Source organism: Manis pentadactyla, chromosome 4 (assembly GCF_030020395.1).
Source record: "Manis pentadactyla isolate mManPen7 chromosome 4, mManPen7.hap1, whole genome shotgun sequence".
NCBI lineage: Eukaryota > Metazoa > Chordata > Mammalia > Pholidota > Manidae > Manis > Manis pentadactyla.
Genome location: NC_080022.1, coordinates 46,233,389 through 46,245,207, shown reverse-complemented (window position 1 = coordinate 46,245,207; position 11,819 = coordinate 46,233,389). Strand labels below are relative to the sequence as shown.

The window sequence follows — 11,819 nt, the reverse complement described above, 5'->3', positions numbered from 1 at the left end:
TATTGACATTCCCAAGGCCAACAGCCAGTGGGGAAACTGAGTTTAGTACCTTGAGGATCATAACGGGGATAGTATGTGATTCCAAGAGTCACACTTCTATTTGCAAAACACTTCTAATAGTTACCAGTAATTGCCTACTACATCCTATGACTTACCATTGTAACTTGTCCTCAACCAGACAAAAAGTACGGATAGAGCTCCCAGTCCATCGATGCACAGGCAGGTGAGAGCCCTTGCCACCTACTTCATCGCCCAAGGCCTTGTAGACTGTCCTGATGCCACCAGGGGGAGCCCTTGCATTAAAGCAACAGGAATTTGCCAGCCCAGGTATCAGCTCGGATAGGGAGGAGGGCTCCACATTCTCACTCTCTCTCTAGAGATTCTACAGGTGATTTTTCCATTATATTATTTACAAATGTACACAAAACATTGTTGCCTTGGGCCAGAGTGAGGACCAGGGTTGGAGAGAAAGCTACAAAGAATCTTTGGCCTGTGCCCTGCTAAGCATGGACGAGTGGGCCCCAATCTGTGAGCACAGCAGGAGCATGGATCAAACTCTGAGTCAGGAAATCAATGTAGTGGGGTGTACTGACCATCGATTTTTTAAATTAAATAGCACAGTATGGCTCGGAGGAAAACAGAAAATAGCAATGTGATCACACATATAGTAAGAGCGATTGTTTTGAGAAATTATTTTAGTATTTGTGTGTGTGCATCTATGCTGAATCATGATGTAGATGATATCTCTGTGAGTCATTAATTATTAAAACACACTGACCTAAAAAGCTTACTAAAAATTCAGATTTCCAGACCCTAGACTTAAAGAACTGACTCGTTTCTGCCTGGGCTTCTTGAAGCCTGTATTTTTCATAGACCCCTTGGCCTCTGTGATGATCAGCCAGGTGTAGGAACCGCCTAGGAGAGGAAATGGGCACCCAGGCGGGCTTTCCTCGCCTGCCCTCCCCCTCCTCAGCCCTAGAGAGAGAGGCTATGTATTCCATGAGTTTGGCCCTAACAAAGCAGGAAAATTCGTGACACTTGAAGTAGCGCGGGCTACCTTCCCAGCCAGCGATTTAAGTGGATTATAGCTGGCCCCCAAAGCCCAGGAGAGCTGTGAGCTCTTAAGAAGCAGAAATTGAGGATTGGGGTTCCAGCACCAGCTATCGGAAAACAGATAAAAACAAACAAACAAACAAAAACACCTTATAGTCAGCCAGACCTGAGTTCAAATTCCTGATTCTTCTGTTTACTACCTATGTGGTCGTGGGTAGGTAATAGGATCCCTCCGGGCCTATGGTCACCTTTTAAATAGGAATAATAGCGCTTCCCAAGGGCATGGTAGGATTTAAGTATCATAATGTAGCCAATGCTTGGCAGTGCCTGGCCAAAACGGGTGCTCGGTTTTGGCAGCTCCCTTTCGGGCCCCCACCAACCCCCCTGCGAGTTTAGGCGCGCTCTGCCTCCTTGGGGCCTCGGTTTCCCCGTGGGCGTGCAAGGTCTCCTGGGGTCAAGCAGCGGTCCGCAGGGCGGCGCCGGGCCGAGCCTGTTGGTGACGGAGACGGCACTGTCCAGCCTGGGCGCCCTGCACCAACAGGAGGGGTGCCACCCCGTTCCTCCGCGACTCCGCCATGCACGGGGCACAGAGAGAACGCCCCTGGAGAGTGCCCGGCCGGCTGGCCTGCGGGAGGGCCGCCTGCTGAGTGTTTTCGGACGGAAGGCTCCCCTCCCCCCTCGCAGGTGCCCCGTCCTGCGAAGTTCGGCGGACGGAGGCGGGTGTGCGCCCCGCCGGCGGCTGGGAGGCTCTAGCCTCGGGAGAGGGAGGAGCCGCCGCCCAGGTGGGGCAGGTGGGAAGCCTGTACTCAGGTGTGTCCGTAGCCCGGGGAAGTGATTGCTCCCTGGACGGCGCAGGCGGAGCAGAGCGGACTCCTGGCCCCAGGATCCAGCTCTGGGAAGCGGGGTTTGTTTCCCAGACTCTGCCTCGGAGGAAAGCCATGGAAGAGGTCAGGCGCGTCGGTGCGGTGGGGGGGCTTTCCCGGGTCTAGTGCCTCCCAATAGAGAGCCGCAGGGAAAGGCTGCTTGCGCATCTGGGCCCTGGAGAAGGGCAGTCCTGTCGGCAGCCAGCTCCCGCCGTCCTCACCCCGAGCAGGTGTGACTGAAGGAGGCTGAGTACTACGGCCTCCCCGGCCACCCCAGAGGGTGAGGGGATGAGAGACTCAGGAATTCGGGCATGAGGAATCCTAGCTCTAACCCCGCCAGCCGGCTTTCTAACGTGCTCCCGCAGCCTGGTTTCAGTGCCTGCTGGCTTCTCTTTGCTTGTCCTGTGGACTGTGGGTCCTCCAGGTGATGCGTGGGCTTCCTGGTCAGAGGTAAGGACGGTGCGGGGGTCTCTTTGTGGCTTGAGGCTTTATTGTGGGCTCTGCTGCTTAATAGCTGTGTGGCCTGGGACTAGTGAGTTCATCCTCCTGAGCCCCCTGGGTTCCTTTCATGAAATGGAATTACTACTAGCATGACTAGTTTCTGAGATTATTGCAGGTGCTTGGAAAAATAGAGATGGCGTATGGGCAAGTGCCGGGCGCCAAGCCAGGTGGAGTTGCCTCTTGGATGGCAGCGTGCTGTTTGCATAGTTGGAGATTTTTCCCACCTGACTAACCACATCTTCCTTTTTCTTTCTCCAATTCTCTGCTCCCTCTTCCATGAGTCAGTTACTTTCGTGTGTGTGTGTGTGTGTGTGTGTGTGTGTGTCGGTGGGGTGGGCTGGGGAGGGGAGGGGCAGAGATGCGTTTTGCTTCTGTATCTTCTTATACACTGCAGTCAAGTCGTTTTCTCCCATGAATCATGTGGCTCCCCTCCCAGAGGTTTAATTTTAAATTGGGAAAGACCTATTTCAGGTGTCACTTTCTCAGGACATGGTCCATCTGTCTCTCTGTGGCTGATTATTCCAGTCCAACTAGCTGAGTTTTATAGAAGAGTGAGCGAGGGCTGGCTAGTATTGTTTTCATCTGAATTCACCCTCCCCCAACTTGCTATTTGGCAACTTTTGAGAAGCTTCTCCTTAATGGAAAAATGTCAGGCTGAATAGATTTCGTGGGATTGTAAGAAAAAGAAACTGACATGTTTTGCACCCTCGAATGTATCAGGATATGCCCCGGCATCTGTGATTCCAGTTTATTTACTTGACAGCACAGGGAGGTCAATACCATTTGTCCAGTTTTTTTATAAGGAAGGGAACTGACAGAATGTTGTCACCCAATATCACCCAGCTGGTCAGTAGCCTGAGCTGGAGCATGGCTGAGATTTGTTAACAACAAATACTGAGCGCCAACAGTAAGCCCAGCATCGCCAGCAAGGATTACAACAGGAAAACAGGTAAAATGTTAGGCAATTTAGAGAAAAATGTACAAAAGGGCATGTTAGCTAATAACATTTTTATGGGATAAGCTAATGTGGTTATGCAACTTTTTCTGCTCAGAGAAAGGGGAGAAAGATCAAAAGAGTTAAGGGTTATTTCTCATCTTAAAAGGAGGATTTTGTTTTGTGTTCTTTAAGTCAAAATGTTTGTTAATAAATATATACTGAGCACCTGCATCGTGTTGCCAGGCCCTATTGCAGGTGCTGCAGACCCATCAGCAAACCAGTCAAAATGCCCAACTTACATTCTAGGGGAGAAGACAGGCATGTGTAAAGCTCCAAGGGTAGTTAAGTACCACATAGAAACACAAAGCAGGGAAGGAATTTTGGTGAGGCAGTTGAGAGGCTGCTATTTTAAATGGGATAGTTCTGAAAACATCAACACAAAGTGATATTTGAGCAGAAATTTTAAGGAGATGAAGAAGTTAGCCAAGTGGATATTTTAGGGAAGAATATTCTACAGAGAGATAACAGTAAATGCAAAGGCCCTGAGGCAGAAGCTTGTCTGGTATCTTCAAGGAGCAGCAAAATAGCCAGAATGGCTGGCATGGCAAAAGCGAAGGAGAGAGTGGTCAGAGGTAGTGGTTAGTTAGATCATGTAGGGCCCTGGAGGCCTTGTAGGAACTTGAGATCATCCTGAGTGAGATGGGGGTCCAACCTGAGTGTTGTGAGCAGTGTAATTAGTGATCCAACTTGCATTTTAAAAGGATCATCTGGCTGTTGTTTTGCAAATAGATGACAATAAGAGCAAGAGCTGATGGGGACTGAGCAGTGAGGAGGCTACTGCCATGATCTAAGCAAGAGCACATGGTGGCTCAGACCAAGGTCTAGCTGGGCAGGTGGCTAGAAATGGTGAAGTCCTGGATATATATCAAAGGGAGAGTCAGCAGGACTAACTCATGGGTCTGACCCAGAATGTGAAAGAAAAACGAGGAATCATCAGTGACTCCGAGGTGTGAGTGCCTGTGAAGAATATAGTCAAGATTTAATGAGATGATTTAAGAAGAAACAGGTTGCAAGACCTGGAGTCAGTTTTAGACTTAGTAAGTTGAGGAGCAGAATAGGCAATTAGATATTTGGGTTTAAAGTTCAAGGGGGAGGCTCAGGCAGGAGGTATGATGAGAACAGTTTATCTACATTGCGTAGTATGGTGTTGGGTGCACAATAGTGTTTAATATATGTTACTGTAGTGGCTTTAAAACTTGGCTACACTTCTCTGACTTTCTCCCTTCAAGAGATGGAGTCTGTGTTCCTTTACCTTGAACCTGGCCAGAATCATGACTTCTTTGGCCAATTGAGTATGATATGTGTGGGTGGCTCTGTGTCACTTCAGAGGCTGGTCATAAAGGCCATGCAGCTTCCACCTTATTTGTGAGAACACTCAATCAGCCCTGAACCCCTATGAGGTCTGTACCCTAAGGTTTTCATGCTGGAGACACCTCATGGTGATGCTCTGCTGACAGTTCCAGCTAAGGTTAGCCTTCTGCAAGGCAAGAAGCAGGACCCTCCAGATCAGCCCAGCCCACAGCGAGTTACCACTGAGGGAACCCAGGGAGGGGGGTTCATCCTGAGCTCATTAGAGGAATTGGTCTCTGAGCTGAATGTGAGAGGAGTAAGTAGCATTTCCTCAGGGAATGAGGGAAGTGGGGTGGGGAATAAAGCGAAGGGAACAGCATAGGCAGAGGTGCAGAGGTGAGGGATATGGTGAGACTTCAGAAGACACACCTGTAGTTAGTTGAAGATTTTATTTAAAAAAATAAATAATTTGAAATAATTTAATTTGAAAATATTTTTTTAAGAGGCCAGAATCAAATCCCAAGAAGTAAATAGGGACCAGATAGTGAAAGACCCTGAGTGCCATATGTACTTCATCCTGTAGGCCGAGAGAACCACTGAGGGGCTTCACCTGCAAGATGGGAAGGCAAACAAAATTGGGTCACGCTCTCACTTTCTGCAACTGCAGGACTTTGCCAGCATAGTATGTGGCTTAGTTTTGACAGAGCTGAGTCTACTACCCAGGTTCTGAATGCCTGTGAAACGGCTTAGCAAGCCTTCAAGAGCAATTTCAGAAGTTTTTTTTCATGAATAATCTGATTTTTCATGAATAAGTCACAAGACAAAGTACCATGTAAAAAAAAGCAGTCCAGGCAGTTGAGGGATGGTGCTGGGATGGTGGCCTGCTGTGAACGAGGTCGTGCTTAGGAGAGTGGCATGCCCTCGGGATTAAGATCGGATGGTCAGACGCAGCTTCCTGTGGGCTCCAGAAGAAATTCTGAGAAGGGAAAAGGGAAAGATCACCCAGTTATTTACATTTCTGAACAACTGGCCAAATCACTTCTGTCTTTGCAGAGAAATTATATTGCAAAGCCCTCTTCAGCTGTATTGTTTCACCCTTGATGGTGAAACATTATGTGATCTACACAGCTGCAGGGCTGATGGCATGCCAACTGGTCTGTCCAACAGCATGGACCCCAGAATTTAGCCCACTGTTACCTTCATGTTGAGTCTTCCCTTCTCCAAACTGTGCACCCACATTTCTCTATTGGAGAGATGATTCTACCAGGTGAATCTGATCATACCACTCTCCTGCTGAATTCTCTTTGATTGTTCGCCATTGTCTGTGGGGTAGAGCCCAAGCCCTTCAGCCTGGCTGACCAGGTCAGGGTGCTCTGGTACCCACCCTGTGTACTCCCCCTGCAATCTCCTGGCCCCCCTGGTGCCCCAGACTGTTGATTCCGCGGGGACACTCTTCTTTCCAGAACGCTGGACTTTCACTTTATTTAAGACTCAGCTCAGACAGCACCTCCTTGACAAACCTTCTCTAGCAACTTGGTCAAAATTGGTCTTTCCTCCCTTGCAAGACCCGGGCCCAGTGAGCAGACCAGGTCTGGACTCTGAGATAGCAGAGAGTAAGGACTAAGATGATCTCACAGACACAGAATGGCCTGATGCTTAAAAGCAGGGACTCTGAGACAGCCAGACTGGTTTCAGTTTCTGGCTCTACTGTTTACTAGCTTTGAGCAAGTTACTTAATCTCTTCATGCCCCAGTTACCTCATTTGTAAAAGGAGATAATAGTATTTACCTCTTAGCATTCAACTGAGGTTTAAATAAATTAATACATATAAAGAGATTGAACAGCTCAATGGGTTCAAAGGACAGGTAAGTCTACAAACTAAAATAAAAATTGATTATAGTGATAATAAATGGACTGCTAGGGTCTGAATTGTGTTCCCTTCCCCCAAACCCATATGTTGGAGCCCTAACCCCGAGCACCTCCAAAGGCGACTTTATTTGGCGATGGGGTCTTTACAGAGATGATCAAGTTAAAGTGGGTTATTGGGGCAGAGCTAATGTAGTATGACTAGTATGACTGGTGTCCTTAGGAAAAGGAATATGGGCAACGAGTTCAGGCAGAGGGGAGGCTATGTGAAGATACAGGGAGAACACTATGTACACGAAGATAGCTACCTACTGCCGGGGAGAGAGGCCCTGCACACATCCTTCCCTCACTGCCCTCAGAAAGAACCAGCCCTGCTCACATGTGGGTCTTGGACTTTGAGCCTCCAGGATAATGAGGCAATACATTTCTGTATAAACCAGCCAGTCTAGGGGACCTAGTTATGGCACACATGGACCTTCTCAGCACAGTAATTAAGGGAATGAATGTGCCTACTCTGTGTGGCGCCCTTCCCCCGTCAACCCCGTGGGGGGTGGGGAGGGGGGCTTGGACCGTGTTATTTTGGCCTCTCCCAAACCACAGCTGTGCTTAGCAGTCAAAGAAGAAATCTGAGAAGTGTTTATTACCACTTGGCATGGGAAACAGATGGCAATGATCTTAGGGCCACGGTCACCCTTCATCCCTGGTCACTGGCTCTTGGATTTGGTTTCTCTCATCTGTAAGAATCTAAAATAGCAAACTCTTGGGTGATTTTTAATGATTAATCTAACATTTTGTTAAGACATACTACATACAGAGAAGTTACAAACAATAGGCTTCAGAAATAATAATTAAGCAATTTTAGGGCGTGATACTGGAGAAGTTAAAAAGTTATACTTACTACTCTTCAATGTGACTGTTTTCATCTTCTCCATTTTACTGATAAGGCAGAATCAGGATTCAAACTCAAACATATTTGACCCCAGAGTCTTCATTCTTAACCTTTGCTTCTGGTTCCTTTTTATCATGATCATAGTAAGAGGTTTTTTAAAACTTTTAAATCAGGAGACCTGAATTGGAGTCTAGATCGGTTAATAACCCACTTGTTACGTGGCCTTGCATAAGTCAGTTATCTTCTCTGAGATTCCTTTTTCTTATGCCTAAGTCTTGTCTAAAAAACCTGTTTGCTCTTTTGTCTATGAGGATTAGATAAGGTAATGTATTTGAAAGTACAACTATAAATAATAGAATCCTATACAAATATTCATAGTCGATCTCATCAAAATTCCCCAATTCAAAATTTGAGCAGAGATGTTATATGATTCAAGCCACTTTCCTGAGTTCTGTGGCCTTCGCCCTTTCCCACCTTTTGTGAACTAGAAAAAATAGTTCATCTCAAAGATGAGTGTGCAATCTTAGGTAAGAAAAAATCAGTTGGGAAAGATTTTTTAACAATTTGAAATCAGTGTATACAAACAAGGTGGCATTATTTTTTTTAAAATCCACATGAAATGCCATCTACCCCCTTAAAAAAAAAAATCACCCCAGAAGTCTCCTGAGTTTCGTTTTTCAGGAATGTTCTTTTTGAGTACATGCGCAGGACTTTTTTTTTCCCCCAGGTTGTGGTCTGCAGGCGAGAGCATTGAATTAGAATCTGGGGAACTCTGTCTGAATGGAATCTCCACCACTCATGCATGTGTGCCCTTAGGCAAACATTTCACCTCTATGGGCCTCCTCACTTACTGGCAAGGATTTAATGAATGAGATGACATATTGAAAAAAAAGCACCTAACCTCAAACATTCCATGCATTCTTGGTTTAACATGCTAGTAGCTTTTGAGCTGCGTGGTACAGACCTTAGAAAGAATTTGGGATGTTTCTGCCTCATTCTGATCTCCATGTCATGGGCAAGAGACCCTAATGCCTGGCTCCATAATTCTAGGAAACAAATGAATTACCAGTAGGTGCGCTAACCAGCTCTGTGCTTCTTAATTCCCCTTAGCACCCACTGCAGTGCCATGCTTAGTGACTTTTTTGCTGAACTAATGTCCTGGGAAAGAAGAAAGGTAATTTTTGCAGAGGACCCATTCTCTGCCAGTCCCTGCACCTGGATGCATTGTTTCATTCAAACCTCACAAAATCATCAGACAGAGATTGTACCCATTTTAAACAAGGAAACTCAAGTTCTTTGGGGTTATGTGATTTCATCATCATTTTTATTAACAGCAGCGGCTAATCTTATTGCACTTACATGCATCGGGCAAGAGTCTAAGTGCTTTATATGCATTAACTCACAGCAGCTCTAGGGTAGACACAGCTGGAAGATGGGCACTCCCCCTGAGAGACCCAGAGACGTTGAATCTACTGAAGATCACACAGCCAGTAGGTTGTGGTACTGGGATTCAAACCCAGGAGCTGGAGGTTCCAAGGACACATTCTGTAAGAGTTCTCTCCCAGAAATTCTAGAATAGTGGTATCAGCCTGTAGGAAGTACAGAGCTAGCTGAAAATAGGAGATGCACCCCCCCACACACACAACGCCGTGAAATCCAAGGACAGACTTGCCTCTGAGTCTCTGCTTGGAAACACAAAAGCTGTTTTGACCATATACAGCGCCCAGGGAAAATGGCATCATCAAAACATTTTGTTCCTCAAATCTCTTTCAGAAAAGGCATCTCTGCGTAGTTTGAGTCCACAGTGAAGAACAGTGATCTCTCAGCAGGCCAGCGGAACCTGGCAACACCCTGCATTTAAAAAGTTGTTTTAGGAAAAGTGACTATTTGAGTACTTTCCCATTAACTCCTTAAAATGCCAATGAGCGGAGGTGTTCATCCTTATCTGGTTGGGTAGAAATCTCCCATATCCTTACCAGTGCTGGAGAGGTTTAACTTTCTCAGCTTTGTGAGACTGATGTAGGAGAGATAGCCAGCTTCTAAAATCACAGTGAGAACGTTTGCCATAAAGCCCTGTGTTTACCCCAACCCAGGAGGACAGTGTGGAGCTGGGGGCTAAAAGGGATGAGAAGAAATCCCAACCACTGCCTTTTCATGTCCCCAGCACTTGGTAGGAGGGGCTGCGCCCACTCAGGGGAAGCTGTGCAGCGCAGGTTAGGAGCGTGGGCAGGAGGAGCACAGGTTCAGGGTTAAGCCCCACCCCTTGGAACCTGAGCTCTCTAAACCTAGTGTTCCTCTGAAAGTTGGGAGAGTAATATCGAGGTGTATCATTAAAATGGCTCAAAGATTCATATGAAATGCATTGGTTCCATTCTCCCACTCAGGTAGGAAAAGTATTGTTTTGAGAGCCAGTCTTGGCCTGGCGGTAAGTCTGTGTCCTTTGGGCAAGCTCAGAACCCTCATCAGTAAAAAAAGTACCACCTTGAGTGCTGGCTTCCAAAGATTTTATACCTGACATCAAGGAGAGTTTCTGGCTCATGGGGAGGTTAAGAATGTTAGTGATGGTTATTTTATTTATTGGCAAACCTACTGTTTTGCTTTGAGTACAATTTGAAACAACTCACAGCTAAACTGCCTCCATGTTCTGTTATGCTTTTCTGGCTAATGAACTCAAAATGTAGTATGATAGTCAATACTGAGCATCAAAAGCTTCAAGTCAAACATTTGGTTCAAATTCTGGTTCCATGACTCAGGCCATGTGTTGAACTGGGCAACATCACTAGATGGTGGGGCTCTAGTGAGAGGCGCAGAGCTCTCTCCAATTCCTGCCTGACGTTAGCACACTGTCTCGCCTTAGGGTTTCAGCCCTGGGCAAGTTCAGCCCCAGGAAAGTTCACTCTGGATTTTGTGAGAGGGTAAAAAGGGGCTTTGCCAAGCTTTAGTCTCATGGTGGCAGGTCAAGCACTAGAATCCTGTCTGCCCCCATCTCAACCTGTGCTCCAGGCCCTACGCTCGACTCCAGCCTCTGCTCACCTCCTCTCCTGCTTCCCTCTCTTGCTATATTCTCTAGGCTCTGCTCTTAGCATAAAAGGAACTCTTTTTATAGCAACACAGGTAATAATGGCTTATTGCTAATGGGTATACAAACATGCGCCTGTGCAGTGCTAAGTATAACATTGTTGCATGGATCAGATTAGGATCAGGTGACGATCCTAGTCATGGAAATTCCTTTTGCACACAAACACATGCACATGTGCACACAAGTGTGTGAAAGAGAGATTTAGGAGTTGCAACAAAACCTACCCTATCCTGCCATTGTATAACCAAAAGTTTTCTTTTCAAAGCATGTATGTCAGTTTCCTATTGCGGCTGTAACAACTTTCCACAAATGGTGGCCTCAAGCCCCGCGAATCCATTCCCTTAACCATTCTGGAGGTTAGAAATCTGCAGGGCTGTGTTAGGAGTTTAGGTCTGCAGGGCTGTGTGCCTTCTAGAGGCTCCAGGGGAAAACTGGTTCCCTTGGCCTTTCAACTTAGAAGCCACTTACATTCCATGGTCTGCAGCCCCTTCCTCCAGCTTCAAACTCAGCAGCATAGCATCATCTTTGCTCTCTGACCTCTGCTTCCATTCTTTTATCTTCTAAGACTCTGACTTTCCTCCCTTCTTTTTATAAAGACACGTGAAATTACATTGTGCGTGCCTGAGTTATCCAGGGTAATCTTTCCATCTCAAGGTCTTTAACTCAATCATGTTACCAAATCTCCTTTTGCCATGTAAGATAACATGTTCACAGGGTCAGAGGATTTAGGGCATAGACATCTTTGAGAGGGAGCTTTATTCAGCCTGTCACAGTCTTTACCTATCCTAACCATTACTCACCCCAAAGTTTTGTGTGTGTTTTTTTTTTAGGGTATGTGTCACAGTTGTAAATAATCATGATGATAATTGTATAAGTATCTATTTAATTTATCCTACTCTGGATTGTAAATTCATTAGGAAGAGGCAGTACCTATTTCTTATTCACTGTTCTTTTTCCTGGTGATGTAATGGTTAAATAACAACAATTATGTTAATAGATAACATTTTGGGGGTAGGCACTGTGCTTGGTCCTTCCTCTGAATATTTAATCTACACAACAGTCTGGCAAGGATAAGCAATATCACCGTTCCTGTTCTCAGATGGAGAGACTGAACTGTAGTGGGTTTAAGTCACTAGCCCCTATGGCCAACTGACTACTCCGTGGTGGGGCCAGTTGAACCCAAGCCTGCCTGACCCCAGAGATCTTCCATTTAGCAGGCAAGGTCCCAAAGGCCCATGAAATAAAACAATTTAGACCTTCCTCAAATTGCTAAGAGTTTAA

At 46.2% G+C, this 11,819-nt stretch overlaps 1 protein-coding gene across 8 annotated transcripts in view; it reads left to right on the top strand.

The window, feature by feature from the left end:
• Nucleotides 1-1,657: 1,657 nt before the first annotated feature.
• Nucleotides 1,658-11,819, top strand: part of FYB2 (FYN binding protein 2) — a 129,562-nt gene continuing 119,400 nt past the window's right edge. For all 8 annotated transcript variants that reach the window (XR_008997015.1, XR_008997016.1, XR_008997018.1 and 5 more), the window contains exon 1: nt 1,658-2,000. Coding sequence is in view for 4 of the 8 variants with exons in the window: in XM_057500239.1 (XP_057356222.1) it covers nt 1,992-2,000 (9 nt within the window). In the remaining 4 variants the exon portion in view is untranslated. The remainder of the gene's footprint in view (nt 2,001-11,819) is intronic.